General features: G+C 39.1%; 1 protein-coding gene across 2 annotated transcripts in view; it reads left to right on the top strand.

The window, feature by feature from the left end:
* The first annotated feature begins 8,367 nt into the window (after positions 1-8,367).
* Positions 8,368-18,537, top strand: part of ARAP2 (ArfGAP with RhoGAP domain, ankyrin repeat and PH domain 2) — a 118,092-nt gene continuing 107,922 nt past the window's right edge. For both annotated transcript variants that reach the window (XM_063309952.1, XM_063309951.1), the window contains exon 1: positions 8,368-9,341. In XM_063309952.1, the coding sequence (XP_063166022.1) occupies positions 8,515-9,341 (827 nt within the window). In that variant the 5' untranslated portion in view covers positions 8,368-8,514. The remainder of the gene's footprint in view (positions 9,342-18,537) is intronic.

The raw sequence follows: 18,537 nt of genomic DNA, 5'->3' as shown, positions 1-18,537 counted from the left end.
AGTCAGCATCTGCAGTAATCTTTGCACCTAGGAATACAAAGTCTTTCACTGCTTCTACATTTTCTCCCTCTATTTGCCAGCTTTGGATCTCCCATAATTTTAGATTTATGTTAGTAAAAATTGATTACTTTCTTTCTTTGTTATAGTTGACTCAGTATTACATAACTGAGAGTGATTTTTAAGTTGTTTATTTATTGAATCAATATTATATAGTTTACCCTGAATGACCTTTGTAGTAGAGATAATATATTGTTGCAATTATTTCAGATGAGAAGCTAGACTTTCACTCACTTTCAGTATCTTTGCCTTAGATGGGTAAATGGATATTCTGTTTCAAGTGCATAAAGGACATTAAGTCTTAGCATTTATAAAAACTTAATATTAATTCAAATGTAGTTTGTCTTGCATATATGCTCAAAAGTTCCTTAACTAACTCTCCCCTCATTTTTATGTTTAAATAAACATAACAAATTGTGGCAAGTTCTTAGTGGTATGGGGATACCAAGTCATCTTGTATGCCTCCTGAAGAATCTGTATAACGACCAAGTAGCAACAGTAAGAACAGACCACGGAACAACAGACTGGTTTAAGATTGGGAAAGGAGTACGGCAGGGCTGTATACTCTCACCCTACCTATTCAACTTGTATGCAGAACACATCATGCGACAAGCTGGCCTTGAGGAATCCAAGGCTGGAGTTAAAATCTCTGGAAGAAACATTAACAATCTCAGATATGCAGATGATACCACCTTGATGGCTGAAAGTGAAGAGGAACTGAGGAGCCTTATGATGAAGGTGAAAGAACAAAGTGCAAAAGCTGGTTTGCAGCTAAACCTCAAAAAAACCAAGATTATGGCAACCAGCTTGATTGATAACTGGCAAATAGAGGGAGAAAATGTAGAAGCAGTGAAAGACTTTGTATTCCTAGGTGCAAAGATTACTGCAGATGCTGACTGCAAATCAGAAGACGCTTAATCCTTGGGAGAAGAGCAATGACAAATCTCGATAAAATAGTTAAGAGCAGAGACATCACACTGACAACAAAGGCCCGCATAGTTAAAGCAATGGTGTTCCCTGTAGTAACATATGGCTGCGAGAGCTGGACCATAAGGAAGGCTGAGCGAAGGAAGATCGATGCTTTTGAACTGTGGTGTTGGAGGAAAATTCTGAGAGTGCCTTGGACTGCAAGAAGATCCAACCAGTCCATCCTCCAGGAAATAAAGCCAGACTGCTCACTTGAGGGAATGATATTAAAGGCAAAACTGAAATACTTTGGCCACATAATGAGAAGACAGGACACCCTGGAGAAGATGCTGATGGTAGGGAGAGTGGAAGGCAAAAGGAAGAGGGGCCGACCAAGGGCAAGATGGATGGATGATATTCTAGAGGTGACGGACTCGTCCCTGGGGGAGCTGGGGGTGTTGACGACCGACAGGAAGCTCTGGCGTGGGCTGGTCCATGAAGTCACGAAGAGTCGGAAGCGACTAAACGAATAAACAACAAACTCTATATATATATGGTTTTATATATATATATGGTTTTACACACATACACACGCACATACACACAGACTTCTTAAAAGTGTCCCAAACAGTAAATAAACAGGGTGTGTACATATATTAAAAAAAATCAAACTCTCATAAAAATTATTTCTTATAAAAATAGGTCCCAGGAACTGGATTACTATTCCATGTAAATCTTAATCTAATAAAGGATCTAAGAGTTCATTAACATTTCCAGCTTTCTGATCTACAGCCCAAGTAAAAAGTTGTTCAAATATCTATGTAATATACAGTATCTATAAAATCTTTAATAAAACTATCTCAATTAATAACTGCAGTATGTTCATTAAATAAGTTACCAACATTTTTTTAAAAAAATCCCTTTTGAATCACTTATTTCTTATTCTATCACAACTTTTGGGTCGCTGTTAATCAAAATTGCTACACTTCAAGCAGGTTTTAAGTTTTCAAATTTGATAAATATCTTCCTCCTCTTACATCTAAGGCCTTTTATGTTCCATGAAACTTGCAGAACTTATTGGGCTAAAATTAATATGCATGTGCGTAAATATATACATGTATGCACCAATATTTCTATAGGAAAAGGAAAATTAAAATAATTTTCGATGACATGAATTTTAAAAAAGCACAAAAAATTAAAAGAGTAACATAACATGAAAAAGCTGTAAAAACTGAAAAAAACAAAGCCCCCTCCCCCCAAAAAGAGTACCAACACTAAAAACATAAAATAAAAACTTCTAGGATTTCTGAATGAGGTATACTGAACCTCATCTGCTTCTCAGTCCAGACAAGTTTGGCTGGTTGCTGGCACCTGTTACATCCCAAAATAGTATTAAAAAGAGAGACATTCTCAAGTTTAACCAGCTTGTAGTATTTAACCTGGATGGTATGAAATTAATCAGAAACATCATAAATCCTTATTTCAGAATATGCTTTCCTCCCATTCATTGATAATCCATGCTTCGGGTAGGAAGACGTCATAGCTAGCTAGTTGGGAATGGAGAATAGAGGATTTTATTAGGTTAGTGACTTAATCACAGAGAAAAAAAAAAACTAGTTTATTGCTATGTCACAAAAGAACTGGAAGCAAATTAAGAAAGTTTTCTCCATCAATCATTTAGGATGTATCAGTTAAGATTATTAAGACAGTTTGAACAGTGGCACATCACATCACAGTTTCTTTAAACAGCAAGGGAATCTCAATCGAGTTTATATAGAAGAAATATATCAACAACAGCTGCTTCTCTGGAAAGTCTTTAAAAACTTTAGGAACATGACTTGGGTTTTGAAGTTCAGTGGAATTCTCTATACTGTAGCTTAGACTGCCTGTTAAATTCATATTTACAAATCATCAAGAAATAATTATTAAGGTGGCATTAATCACCAGTGGCATTATACTGCATTAACACTATGTTATATCCACGTAGTCTCTCTACATTCTGTTGGTGTGAACAAATTTGCACATATTTTTGTCACTGATTGCAATATCCAGTTAGTGAGCACTTTTGACATAACTGAGTCTGTTGTCTGTATTTCCTCCAACAATGGGTTCAATTGTTAATGGCCAGATTTGTCACCACAGAATGTTGGGAAATGGAAGCACCTCTTTCACTGGAATTTGGAAGTGTGGGAATCCAGAAAAATTAACTCCATGGCCAAAAATGTGTCGGAAACCCTATAATGAAGAATACTTTCATTCAAATACAGAAACATTTTATTTATATTAATAAGAGTTGGGTCTTTCTTCCTGATTGGCCCAATTAGCACAATGGTCATTTGGGATAAATACATGAAATACTGATGAATAAGTTTTAGTATTCTCCTAAATTAGGTATGTACTAACTGTTTTATACTCCCAATAATGTTTTTTTTAATGATTTTCTTATATAGTGAAGTCTGCATACTTTTCATAGTTATCTTCATTCTTTTTAGTTTTGCAGACAGAATTGTTATATAGTTTTATGTTTAACTCTTTTGTTTTCTAAACAAAAGTAAGAAAAAAGAAAAAAGAAAAAGAAAAACCAAACTTGATCTAGCTCCAGGAAAGGGGAACTGAAATTGACAGATTTACATGGTTAGTTGCCTCTCCTGATAGAAAACCTAGAGAGGTTATTTGTTGCAATGGAAGAAATTGTCCTCACTACTGGTTTATTTTTTTAAACCTTTTGTGATGAAGACAGTCATCTGCTTCATTTTTCTCTGGGATGAAGACCAAGAAGGAAGTATCAATTGCCTGCCCAGGATGGACTTAACCAACCTGAATCTTCTCCCTGAATCTTCTAGAAATGGCAAGAGTTGAAGCCTACCAACATCTGGAGTATTCCCAGATTTGGGAAGGCTGGCCTGCAGTATGGCAAGAAAAGTTGGAGAGTTGTAGGGTTATGAGTATTTTAATTAAGAAGGATTTCTTGGAGGCATCTGGGGAGAACAAAACAGGACTGGAATTTTGAGGGGAGAGGGTCAAATCCCCTTTCAGCCAGGGTTCAGTTAGTGTCTGGCAGACTTACCTGAATAGGATAGGAGAAATGGAGAGAATTTAAATAGCCACCCATCATCCTCACGCATTGCCATAGTTAGAGATAAGAGGAACTTCAAGTCCCCACTTTTTAGAGACCAGCACTGCAAGGAAGTGTTAAGACTGGGCTCTGATTTTGCACAAGCATTTCCATTTGGGCTCTGATTTTGCAGAAGTATTCCTACTCACTCTGCAACTGTCAGCTATCCCATAGGGTTCCCATTCTTGCAATACAATAAAGGTACAATATCTAGTGATGTTAATGCTGGTCTTATTGGCAGCTTGAAAGTTTCTTCCATTGTCCACATAGAAGGAGCAAAGCGTTTAGAAAAAGGCTGTGAAGTCAAAATCCTGGGCTTTGCTGTCTGAGGATGTAATGGGCTGGGAGAATACTCTTGGGAGAAGGAGGAGAAAGAGAAAGAATGGCAGCCTAGACAATTGTACAATAAAGGTAGCGTTACTACTCATGGTTTTGGTTTCTTGTCTGGACTACCTGAAAGGCTGACGTCAATCTAGCAAATGTGAAAGCACTTCCTCCCTCCCTTGCCTTTCCAGAGAACTAGGGAGGTCCCTTCTGAGGTGCTTTCCATGCCCCCATTCCTTCTGTGGGCTGAGATATCTTTTCTCTGACCGTTCTCTAGGCTGCCACTCTTCCTCCTGTCTCCCAAGATTATTCTCCCAGCCCATCACAGTTGATAGGATCACTCCCCTGGAAGGAAATCCCACCTAGATAGAATCCTCATCCAGGGAGATGCCAGCCAGTGGGCCAAACCCAAAGCTACCCCCTTCCCTCTGAAATTTTTAGCCCTTTAGACATGTCACGTTTGAAGAGGGCTGTTATTTTCATTCTGTAATTGTTAGAGAGAGGGGGGCAGGGTTTCTACAAAAAAAGAATTCAAGGATACAAGTTGGTGGGGTTGTAATGCTACAAATTTGTCCTATTAGTAAGTGGGAACAAGCAGGTTGTGCTTTCTCAGTGAAAAAGGGTGTGCTAGTTAGGTCCTAAAAATAACTATGGATTGTGGCATCTGAGCATAATTTGGAGTTTCTTCCTGGGCTGTTGAGTTAAAAGTGGTTCCTGTATCACAGGAAATGAATTCACAGTCCAGGAACATTTGCAAACCATTTTTTTCCAAGGGTGGAAATCAGATTGAGGCAACTTGCTACAACTGCTTAAGATTTCCTGGGATTGCTGTAAAAGTCAGAGCTCTCTGTTTTGATTGCCCTTGGGAATTGTGAAACAAGCCAGCCTTGGGAAGAACAGAAATTTGAATGCTGGATCAAATGTCTGAACGATATTTCTATTGACCCTTTAACCTTTTCTTAAGGTTTACCTTGCAGGTTTATGAGCAAATGCTTCAGGCAGGAAATAATGCAGGTGCTTTTGAAGTCCATCAAGAAATCCAGTCAAAGGTTTGCAAAGTCCACCTTGCATGCTTCTTATGGATAAGATGGAAATTAAAAAAAAAAGATTCTGGTTAACCCCCAATCATTAAAAGCAGAGCATCAATTTTTTTCTTAGTCCTCTGTCTTCAGGGTTTTCAGCATTTGCTTCAGTTGTTAAATGAAGACTGAGCCAAGGCAGGGTGTGTTTTACCTGCCAGAGAAAAGAGTTGCATAATACATGAAGGAAATTGGTTGTTATGGCTGAGCTGCCTGGCAGGATTGCCCTAGCAAAATGTAGTGTCATATTTCTCACTGCCCTACGTAATTCTTTCAGATCAAGTCCTCTGCTGCTCCCTTACTGTCCAATGTATAAAGAATTTCCATGAAATGAACTGTTTAGATGCTCAAATTTCCATAGAAGGCTTGACTTAGCATTGATTTCTTCAAAGATTAAGTTGCTTTCTTCCCCACTAGGGCCCCCTACTTGACCTGCAGTGTAGTTATTCATTTACATGAATATAACGATGCAGTTATTCATTTACAACAGAATAAACAAAGCATTGTTTTAATGAAGCATGGTAATGTTAAAATGATGGACATCAGCCTTCTTTCCTCCTAGCAGATTGGTGGTTTCATATGTCCACGTCCATTACAATTGGGGGTCCAAATAGTTGTTTCCTGCCAATCAGCTGATCACCCAGCACACAGAAAAACAGAAAAGCACTTTTCTCTTGAGTAAGCTGATCAGTTCATTGGCATCTTGTAAGTAATGATAGCAGGAAACAAGCAATTTGTTTTCTGATGACTACCTCATGGCAAGGCCAGAAGGAAAAGTGGGTAAGACTTTTGACCTTAGTCGGTGGCTTTGATGGTCATGCTTTTTGTGGCTAAGACAGCCTTTCTCAACCTTTTGACCTGGAGGAGCCCTTGAAATATTTTTCAGGCCTTGGGGAACCCCTGCACATTCAGGCTCAAATATAGGCCAGAAGTTAACAAAATTAACTTAAATTAGTACTACAGATACAAATAACCTTATGCCAATTTGGCACTTCAGAACCATTATTAAAATCAAACCAATATTCAATTAACAAAGGCAGCATAATAAAAATCAGCTGTCAGAATGAACAATTAATTATCTTATCTAAAAACACAGTCCAGATCTGAGATTCTAAACCCTTGTTAAGAGATATCCAAACTTTGGAATAGGGTCATCTGGAGAATTATAATCCATAAATGGTTTCCAGGTTAAATTCAACTCTGTATTAGACTTGTTTTTCAAATACAAAGTTATTTTTACATTGATACACGCTCCCATAACTTAGTCTATATAGAGATGAAATCATATATTTCTTTTAAATGAATTTTGGAAGATGCAGATATACATTTCATTAAAATAATATTCCTGCACAAGATGTTTTCTTTGCATTCTGAAACTGATCATGTTTTAATGTTACAGTTGTAAGCATATATTGTGACTGCTATTTAACTACTGTGTAAATTTTGAACATAGACCCCATAAATACATTCTGTGTTTTTCTAACTGTAAAAAAATAAAGTCTTAGAAAACAGCAAGAAATTAAACAGGAGAAGAAGAAATCTAGTATAGAGGTATAATACCCGTAAAAGCAAAATGTCAATACTGGTCTTTTGCTGATCTCTAAGAGATTATAATGTGAGTAGCAGATGTGCTTCTTTAGAGGGTTACTTCACAACTGGGTTACCATCACAGAGTTTGGGAGCCATCTGCCATTTCCATTTATTGAGGACATCTGGACATGTAGCTGCAGAAGGTGATCTTAGGGTTGGAGGAACTGTTAATGAGAAAAACCAATCTTTCAAGTAGCGGGCCCCAGTTCCATTAAGGTTTATAAATGCAAAAAAGCACACCCTCTATGGGTCGTGAATGGACAGGTCCAAAAGCTTTAGCCTGTTTTTGACTGTTTGGGAACATTTAAGGAGCAACTGTGCAGACACCCCATACAAGCACCCATTTTCCCCTTGAAATTGGACCCATTTAGAGTCATGGCCCCACCCACTTTTATAGTACAAACCTCAACATGCTATGAAAAGGCATGGAAGTTGTGCTTCTTTGCTCTGAACCTTCAGGCAGACAGGAACACACAGAAGTTCAAGAAATAGCCACATTTGATTGATCGATTGATCAGTATTTTATTTTGCTGGAATTATTTCAGATGATGGGTGCCCTATGTGCCCTGTGTGTCCTCTTCAATGTGTTCCTTTAACTACGTGTCTTTCGGCAAGGATTGTGAAAGATTGTGTAAGGGTTGAGTTAAACCTCTCTGGATACTATTAAACTGATGAATAAGATTACACAGGGCTATACTGTTGCCTTTTATTATTTATAGGTAGAAAGTTTGAGAGGTAGCGTCTCTGCCCTAAGGTACTTGCAGTGTAAAATTCGATACAGGAAGGGGAAGGAATTAATGGCATGATAAACAATGATGTCATATGAAATTGGTTCAGGCGGCTGCGTTTATGGATCTCTATGGCCTTTATCTGCCTGGTTTCCCTCATAGTCTTTGTTAGTCATGTGTGGGACAGACTAAAAAAAAAAAGAAAACTCATTCTTCTCCCAATCTATAAAAGATTATCTGGTTGCTTGAAAACAGGGTGAATGGTTAATTGCAAACTTAGGTTTGTCACTTTATTTTTATTGTCTTCAGATCTGGTTATAGGTTCTTTGGATGTTGAATGTTAAAGGAAGGAATAACAAGAAAGATCAGAAAGCTAATATTTAAGTCTTCCAGCATGAGATGAAAGACCAGATCTTTGTTTACTGTAAGATAATATTTTCCGTGACAATAAAAATCATGAAAAGGCGTGACTTCTTTATGAGTTATCAGCAAAAATGCTGATTCTGGAATATTAAAACCAATTGTAATACATTGTTCTCCTTCCCTCCATACTGTAGGATCTGAAAGTGTGTGGGATTTATTTGCACGCCTGCTGTTTGTGGAAGACATTTCATTCTATGTAGGAGAAGAATTTTGTCCGGCTTCTGAACGTGCGCCTATAGAAGCATGCCTCTTTGGCATTCTGATAGAAAAATCCACTAATGAACTTGCCATTATGTCACTCAGGGAGACTGGCACAGAAATAAAAGCCTTTTTAGTCAGCATCAACTTGGGACAGTACCTTACAAACTTTACTGACTTTGGCTATAACGCTTTGCAAGATTGTGTGGGAATAAATGACAGCATACTTCAGCACATTGGAATATCACCTACGGGGCACCGCAGACGAATTCTCAAGCACTTGGAGGCCATGTTTACAAAAATGCCAGAAACAACTGCATCAGTTAAAAGCTGCTATTCCAGGCATCTTCTCAATCCAAACAGCAATGAAACAGCTGGTGGGCCATCTGATGAACACACCAATACAGCTTGTGGCAGTAATTGTGAAAAAAATCCTGAGTATGCATCCCATGTCTCGTTGGGAGTCACAGGTAGTACAGTTTTGGATTTGGACTCTGCTAGCTCATTTTGTCCAGACTTGTTGACAGATCCTGCCATTGTTCCAGGAAATGCACTGAAAAATGTGATGTCTGAGAAGACATCTTGTATGGATAATTATCTTAAGAAAGGAGAGCCAGAAGCTTTTGAGTTTCAGCTTAATGCCACTCCCAAAGAAGGATCTCAGTCTTCTGCTTTCCCTCCCTTTGAGAAGAAAACGCGTGAGGAGGAGCATCAGCCCTTATCACGGTTGGAAACTTTGTTCGATGATCTGCAGGAGACACCGTTCTTTGAGTTCAAAGGTGAAATGGTGGAAAATTATTTGTATGATACTTGTGCCCAGAGTCCATCAAAAGTAGGCCCTAGGCAAACACGATCTTTCAAGCTTCGTCACCGTCCTGTTCCAGAAATACCAGATGCTTCCGCAGTGGCAACTTCGAATAGGTAACCCTTAAATGTTGATAAATGTTAAGTTGTATGTGGTATTTTCAGGTTTTTTATACAAGTCACATGTGGTGTTTCAGGAAGATGTACGACCTTATCAAGCAGGGTGGGCCATATTTTGTGACCTGGTGAGCATTGAACTGAAAAGTGGGTTGGGCTAAAAGGGAAGGTGGGTGGCTTATACACAGAAAGGCAGAATAAATTGATAAATAAATGGTGTATTTGAATGTGGTGGAATGTCTCCCCAAGGAGGGGGGTGATGAGATGGAGATCAGAACAGGGGGGAGAAGAGAGCGCATTCCAGGCTGACAAGCATTCTCACAGTTTGCTTTCCTTGGAGGCTGGGGATGGGCTGAGGAAGAAGGTTATACTCGCCCCATCCTAGATTCACAAGAGGATTTTTCCCTTCGGCTCAGGTAAAGGACCTTTAGTATGGCAAGATTCTGTGTATAGTAGAGAATAATAGAGAAACTAGAGTCTGCATCTGACTCAGCATGGTTCTCTTTGCGAAGTCCCCTGACATTGAATAAATAAAAAGCAGTGTCCAGCTAGATGCTTCTGAGGAGGTCACCTTAAGCCCAGGATCTGATAGTCAGCCTGAAGAGGTGCAAGTTTTCTGAGGGATGTTACCAACTTAGTTACAATCCCTCAGGACATAACTTGGCACCAAAAGTTTCTGTTTCAAATAGTTAATAGCATTATTAAGAGCAGCAGCAAAAACAAAATAAGACAAAAACAAAACACAGATGGATAAAGAGTTTAGGTTTTAAAAGGAGCAGGATGAACAAAGAAAAACTGGGATAAATTAAATACTTAAATAAAAAGCTGTGTCTTCCTAGATGCTTCCAAGGATTCCTGAGGACATTTGTAGACATCTGTAGCAATGGCTGTTATGTTTTCCTTAAACTAAAATAGACACGCTCAGGCCATTTTATAACTGAGGAGAAGATTTGAAATTAAGGAAAAAAAAGTGCAGTTTGAAAGCTAAGTAGATAAATTTCAAAGTAGTTCTGAAGCTTATTGTTTTATCTAAAGTCCATTTGAGATGTGTGAAGCTTCAGTCTGAAGGTTTGATTTGATGTGTTGAACCAAATTTGTTATCTGAGAATCAGTTTGGTGATTTGATGGGAGTTCTGCATGTGTGCACCAACAGTTTTCTTTTAAAAATCAAATTGATTATTTGAATTGAATCAACTTGGTTTGAGTACATATTTTAATCAATTTGATCCTTTGACTTGAAATGACAGTTTGAATTAGCCCAGCTCATTGAACTGATGATTCAGATCAATTCTTAAGTGACATGTCTTCAGTGCCTAACATCCTGATTTTTTTTTCTGACCCAAATTCTTTCCGATGATTAGAAATGATTTCCAAATAGTTTAACACTGAAATTTAGAAATGAACTTTGTGACCACACTTGGAGGCAAACGAAGAGGGGGCTCCATGGAAATGAAATAAATACAAATATCTCCATTTGAAATCCACAGAAGGCTGATTTGTGTATAGTGCTGTTACAGTGTTGGGGGCTATGAGTTATAGCAGTCCATTCATAGCAGAAGATCTGAAAGAGGAGCTTCTGAGTTTGTACTACAGTCTTACAGATGGAGCCAATTTTGTGTGTGGTAAAAATGCTGGGTTGACATTCAGAGATCAAAAATCCTGGGGAAAACAGGGTTCTGTCCTCCTTAATACTTGTGTGGAGAATAAATGTGTTTTAGACTGATTGCAAGTGAGGTCTCCTTCAAGAAGAATTTGACACCTGGAAACTGCAGGGACACATCCATGTAGTTGTCTTGGCCCAAGAATGGACATGGTTCGCTTTTGCTTTCATCCATGATCTTTATTCAACTTCTCTGTCTAGCCTACAGCTCTTCAGTTGTCTTGTGGTTTTCCATTTAAGTACTAACCAACACTGACTCTGCTTAGTTCTTGTTGAAACCAGCCAAGGTTGGTTAGGTGCTGCCATCTATTGAGACTTATATTGATTACTTGCTTTATAAAACTTTTATTGCTACTACTGTACTAATCGTAGATTCAGAAGAAACAGAATACCTAAAAATACAATGAACCAATTCTTTTAAAACACATCCTAAAGGTAGCTACAGCTAAAACCATTACAGTAGGTATCTTATACAAAAAACTACCGTCGGTACTGAATCATAGAATCATAGGATTGGAAGGGACCTTGGAGCTTTTCTAGTCTAACCCCCTGCCCAAGGCAGAAGTCCTCATACCATCTTGGACAAATGGTTGTCCAATCTTTTCTTGAAAACCTCCAGTGGTGGAGTACCCACAACTCCAGGAGGCAAGCTGTTCCACTGCTTAATAACTCTCACTGTTGGGAAATTCCTTCTTTTTCCAAGTTGGATCTCCCTCTGATCAGCTTCCACCCACTGCTTCTCGTCCTACCCTCAGCTGCCATGGAGAATAAATCAATGCCCTCTTCTCTCTGGCAGCCCTTCAAGTACTGGAAGACTGCTATCATGTCTCCCCTCAGTCTTCTCTTCATTAAGCTAAACATACCTAGTTCCTTTAGCCATTCTTCACAGGATTTAGCCTCCAGACCCCTTATCATCTTTGTTGCTCTTCTCTGCACTCTTTGTAGGGCATCAGCATTTTTTTTGTACTGTGGTGACCAGAACTTGACGCAGTATTTCAAATGTTGCCTCACCAGTGTGGTATAGAGCAGTACTACCACTTCCCAGGATCTTGATACTATCACTCTCTTGATTCAGCCAAGGACTGTGTTGGCTTTTGTGGCAGCTGCAGCACACGGCTGGCTCATACTTCAGCAGCGGTCTACCAGGACACCCAGATCCGTCTCATAGGTGCTACCGTTGAACCGGGTACTGCCTACCTTGTGCTGCTGGAATGGAAATCCATTAAAATATAAAAATAAAAAAATGGTTGCAAAAAGCCATTGAAATAATTGCAGACAAGCCTTTTTGAGGAGACCATTCCATTATTAGGTGCCATTTTTGAACAACCCCCCCCCCCTGAATTTTATAACTACCTTCTGAACTTTGATTTGAAGAAGCACTTTAAGGGCTTCCCTAGATGTCCCTTCAAAGATAATTCAAAGGTGGGCAAATAAGGACTATGGTTTATTTTCAAAATCCCCATGAAGGGACAACAAACCACTTCCATGCCATTGTGAAGAAAATGGCATGGTTGAGCCAGTCGCCTGGAGTCTGGCTTGACTTGAGGACATCAAGGTATGTGATAAGAATTGTCTGTCCATTCTATGCAACTTGCTGCTTGTCAGAAAGAACAGAAAGAGTCAGCAGGAAAAGACAGGGGACATTATTGAGAGAATTGTTGAGATTGTACCCTCCATGAAGCTTGAAGATCCTCCAAAGATTACAGCCCAGTGCAGAATAAAAACTTGTCATCTGCCCTTAATGTAACACATATGAAGGGATGATTCTCATTCATACATGAATGCTATCTGTATCTCTTGGCTCAAGATTTGAGGACATCTTTACTTGATCCTTCCCAGTTATTGATCTCTGAATGGATGGCTGTCATTTTAATTTCCCCACAATGTACCTGTGTATCATATTGGGATATAGTGCAGAAATTAAAGATTGGAAGATTCTTTACCTCTAGACAGGTAAGATAACTTGCTGGGTTACAGTAAACTGTCATTGGATATGCCCTCTTCCACACAACAATAAAAAGTTGAGGAAGTCTGTTTTCTTAAACTTCTGATTTTTCTTAACTCAGGAAACATCAGAATCTGATCACTATGCATCTTCAGTAGACCTATGGTGCTTGGATGCTTTGCAGGAAGAATGAATGATCCTGTTCTTAACAATGCATGTTCAAAGCCAAGGTTATGGATATTTTTTTATATTCAACAGGTTGCTGGTCATTTTAAAGTATCTTGATGCTCTAATGAGCAAGAAAAACAGTGGAAAGTGTGTGAAGGCTGCTGCAGAAATCATAGGCGTATACTGAATTCCGCTCTGCGTTTTTACCTCTGGCTCAATGAGCTTCATAATCTGATATATGTTTCCTTGTTGTTCAAGCAGCAGCTCATGATCTGGTGGGGAAATATGGTCCAGCTCATATTTTTTCATGTAAAAAGTCCCAGTGTCAATGCCCTAAATAATTAACTGGTGGTTAATATTAATGCGTTTGTTGGATCTAAGATTGAGGCAGTTTCCTAGACTGGGATTTTACTTACCATTTTGGGCCACAGTCCCTTGTTCTTTCAACCCTCACTTCTGCCCTAAAAAAAATTGTCAAAAACTTATGCATAATAACATCACAGTATGGACCATAGCCCTGTGGCCTCTCCCTCACCAACTTTCTGTTTTTCCGTGTCTTAAATGCAGTGTATGGACATGAACATTTTTTAACCCAGACAAACAGCTGACTTAGGAGCTATGAGCTTCGTTGTTAATACTGTTGTTTTTCCATCAATGCTTGGAATCTTTTCCCCCCTTGAAAAGCCGAAAGCCCTCATGCAGTGTACTTATCTGGTTCTCTTTCATGTCTGCTTTTTAAAAGACTGCTATATATTATTCTTCTCCTTACATAGGGCTAAAAGACAGAACCTCTTTTTCAAACCTTTCTGGGTCTTTCAAAAGTGCTTCCAGCTTGTAAAGAACAAACCGTAGATATATACAAGTCTTTGGGAAAGTGAAGAACTGTGTGGGATGAGGACAAGAACAGTGGAGTTGACAGCGGGATTCCAAACTCTATAGAAAGTTTGTAAAGCTCACCGCTTCTTTACAGTGCATTGCAGATATTTATATAATCTCATTATTGAGCTTTAACAGTACGCCTCATACAAAATAGTCATATTAAGCAAGAACTGTATTTATCCCAAAGGAAGCTCATCTAAAAGTGCCCCATCTAAAAAAAAAAAAAAATAGGCAGAAGCAACTTATTTGCCAGTATTACCATATTCTTAGCAAATTAAGGGTCACCCTCCCATTTTAACACTAGTTTTTGAGGGGAAAAAGCCAAGGCTGCTTGTATTCCATCGTCTGCACTGAGTTTCTAAGTTGCCCATTTGAAATCTATCAACTATTTGAAACAGTTATATTACACTTCTGTTCTGGTTAGATTTGGGAATTGCTTGAATCGTATCCAATGCTTTCATTGTTGTTGTTTATTCGTTTAGTCGCTTCCGACTCTTCGTGACTTCATGGACCAGCCCACGCCAGAGCTTCCTGTCGGTCGTCACCACCCCCAGCTCCCCCAGGGACGAGTCCGTCACCTCTAGAATATCATCCATCCATCTTGCCCTTGGTAGGCCCCTCTTCCTTTTGCCTTCCACTCTCCCTAGCATCAACATCTTCTCCAGGGTGTCCTGTCTTCTCATTATGTGGCCAAAGTATTTCAGTTTTGCCTTTAATATCATTCCCTCAAGTGAGCAATCTGGCTTTATTTCCTGGAGGATGGACTGGTTTGATCTTCTTGCAGTCCAAGGCACTCTCAGAATTTTCCTCCAACACCACAGTTCAAAAGCATCGATCTTCCTTCTCTCAGCCTTCCTTATAGTCCAGCTCTCAACTCCTGGTGACTACATGGGTGAATTTGCTTTGCTATCAACACCTTCTTGATAGGTCTCCCCTTCACAAGTTGTAATCAGTGTTGCATGGAGATGGTGGGAATCCCTTCTGTATTCAGTGTTCCCTGCCCATCTTCACTGTTGTTTGTTAAGGGAAAGATTTTGTCCAGAATTTCTCATCAGTGTGGTGTATAAACCTAATGCTAATAGTTATGCCTCTTTCGAGTTGAGCTTGATTTCAATCAGGAACCCAACCCAGACTCTTTCTTCTTATTTTTCCCCACCACAACTCTGTGAAGTAGATTAAGATGAAGTCACGTCTCTGACCCAAAGTCACCTAGGGAGCTTCCATGACTGAGAAACGACTAGAACCTCAGTCTGTCTGGAGCCAGTCTAACACTGTAACCACTTCACCACATTAGCCTTCTGTTTTTTGTAGTTTTCCTGGTGACAATATAGTTGTGTTCTGTCTCTGTTTTTTTTCCCAGGATGCTTTTTGACTTCCTAGAGATTAGATAGCCTTGGCAGACTCACTGCAGGCTGGTGCTTAGTATACCAGTATACTATACAGGGTTTTCTCACTGCTGCCTCATGGTGAATTCCATGTATAATGGAATGTCCCCATATTTGCAGTTTTTGATAAGCTACCGAGACATAGCTCTGAAATTATTTGCTTCTTGCTGGCAGATTCTGACTCTCCTGTAATAGCAGGTGGCATTATATGCAGCAACAGCAGCAAAGGCACTAAGAACTGAACAGAATTAACATTTCTCACCTCTGGCATAATGCATTTAAATTTATTATTTATTTACATTTATTATGTAAATTGTACCTAAGGTGAGAGGTGCTAATTCTGTGAAAAATATGTGTTAATGGGCAGGTGATAGCATAATAAGTTGACATTGATGGGCTGTACCCTCATATATGGATTTTATTTTTTAAATGATAGCTAAGGTATTTAGGAATTGCTAACCCCATAAGGTTGCAGTAAGGTATTATCAACAATTTCCCAGTCTAGCTTGCAATTATGGAATTTCCTAATAGTTTCCTATCCAGGTACTAGCCTGGTGCATCCCTCCTTAACTTTGCCCCTGCTCTAGTGCCAGTATCCCAGTTAAAAATAGTTCATAATAAATGGAAATCAGGTTTGGAATACATGAGAAGTATCATGATAAGCTAGCTTATCAGATGTAAGGCATTTAGCTGCTATTTCCAAATTTGTAAGTGCAAATATTATGTTGGTTTGGCTGGTGTTATGCACCAACATTAGGATGTTAGGTATGAAATACTTTCTGTATCTATAGGATAGTTCTAGATCAGCCTTGCCCAATGAAGATGCCTATCAAATGTGTGGCTTCCGCCGTCCAGAATTATACAACCAACATGGTCATTGCTGGGAGTTCTGGAACCACGGGTGGGAAAGGTAACGCAGACATTACAGGAATCCTGAGGTTGCGATCAGGTTTGGCAATATCCGGAATTACTTTATCATGATACTGTATGTGTTATGTCCAGTGAAGTGAAGCAGAAGTATTTAAATGCACAGTGTTGGAAAACTGTAGCTATGAAGGCAATGGAAGGGAGGGGAAGGAGTTAGGGGTTTTTCACATTGTCCTGATGTTCGTAAGTGAACAACTCCAGCTACATGGAATCAACAGTTACATATTTCTGTTGGGTATTGGCTTTTTGATTACACACATTGTGAAATTTGTGCTGAGGAAGCTAAATCAGAACTAGCTAATCTCCTCCTCCACCACCACCACCACCACCACCTCTCATCACACCATTTCCTATTTTAAAAAGAGAAAGCTAAAGGAAAGTTTTGGACAGAGAAATGGATCAGTCAGATACATTTCCCAAGGTTTTGAACTTGTGTCAGGAAAGATGAAGAGTTTGACATGATCTCAGTGGGCCTTCTTTTCTAATGAGTTGGATGGGAAGTAATTTATTTAGAATTTTTTAATAAAGGCAATGAGCCACACTTTTCTCATTTGAGAAACCTAACTGATTGAGACAGCACAGTGACATTCTGTCTTAGTGAAGAAATTTATTAATTTTTAATTTTTGGAGCAGCAGCATGTTTGTTAGTTTGTTGATCTAACATTGAAGGCTTTATGAGAAAGAGAAAAGTCCTACAGTCAGTCTTTCCCAACCTCTCAGCTTCCAGTTTGTTGGAAATAACTTTCAGAATTCCCTGCCCACTATGATGGCTAGGAATCCTGGAACTTTCACTTCCAATATATGTGAATGGTATTAGATTAGGAAGACCGGTCTAGATCAGCAGCTTATCATGATATAGAATCTGGACCGAACTGTGAAAAACATGAAAGAAGAGTTTTGCAGTGCGTGGTGGTATGAACAGAGTACCTCTTTTCTACTTGTTAAAGCAGCTATGTCTTTGGCAAGGCTTGCATGGCTGCTTTGAAAGCTGTCTCTGACTGTGTCCACAGTGGCTGTCCATTCAGGATGCTGTACATTTCCAGGATAGGAAAATCCCAATACGCTGTGAGCATGCTGAGATTTCTTGCAAGTCAGAAGCTTGACCTAGGTACCCATGATGAGATTTTGTACTTTTAAACATTTTTATTTTTAAAAAGACAAGTTTCTAGATTCTTTTCTTCAGTCGGTGCTGAAACACAGCCAAAATACATGTAGTTGCATTTATGAATTGTCTTCCCTTCAGACAAACTTTCAGTTTAAATTCAGAAAGACAAGTGTACTTGTTTTGGATGGTGATGTTTATTTTGACTGAGTGGTTCAAGGCTTCAGGGCTCAGGCAGAATATTTTCTTATCCTCTTCTGCTCAGATTCTTGTTCGCAGTTCTGAGGATAGAGACCAGGGCTTTCCCCTGTGCTGTTATATCAGCTAGGTATGTAGGCACTTCCTAAAAGACCAAATATGCACTTACTTTCCCATAGCCCATAAAACATTATGGAACATTGAAAGTACTCATTGGAGAAAACCCATTTAAACTATTTCAGGAAATTTCAAAGCCTGGGATGATTGCTCAATAAGAATTTGATTTACTGGGGTATGGGCTCAGCACTCCAGATGGTTTCTGGTCCTTCCTGTTAACTAGTGGAAAAGTATATGCAAATCTGCTGTTGACTTAGGTGACATCATGTAGCTTTGTCTTGGCTCAGTATTTTCATTTCCTTGGTGCAGAATATTGGTTAGCTTTTTAACAAGTTCGACTTTGTAATAGCCATACCAGCATTAAAGTCTTATCTTAGGGACCAGACTTAAATAATTGTTGCCAGATGTTGCAAGAATTAGTTTAAGAGATGCTGGATTCATTCACTTTTACAGATGAGTTGTCCTGATGTTTGTAAATACTGGAGTAGAAGTATCTAGAGTATTTACCATTCTGTTACATCGTCTCCCAGACATACAGACTGTACTTGTGGCTGGGAAACTGAGGCTGGGAAAGAGCTGGGAGAAACCAAAGAATTTGCCCTCCAGAGAGTCAACATTTTCCCCTTGCTTTATTAGTACTAAATTATTAAGAATATTTGAATGATTAACATAACCACCCCGCTATAGTCTGCCAAGAAAATGTTGCGAAAGCGGCATCCCCCAAAGGATCAGACATGACTCAGTGCTTGCACAGGGGACCTTTCACTTTCAACATAATTGATATTATTTTTCTTTCAGCCTCTGCAAGCTGATTG

The sequence above is a fragment of the Candoia aspera genome, chromosome 8, assembly GCF_035149785.1.
Source record: "Candoia aspera isolate rCanAsp1 chromosome 8, rCanAsp1.hap2, whole genome shotgun sequence".
Taxonomy (NCBI): Eukaryota; Metazoa; Chordata; class Lepidosauria; order Squamata; family Boidae; genus Candoia; species Candoia aspera.
Note: the sequence above shows the minus strand (reverse complement) of the source record. Positions and strands in the feature narration are given on the sequence as shown.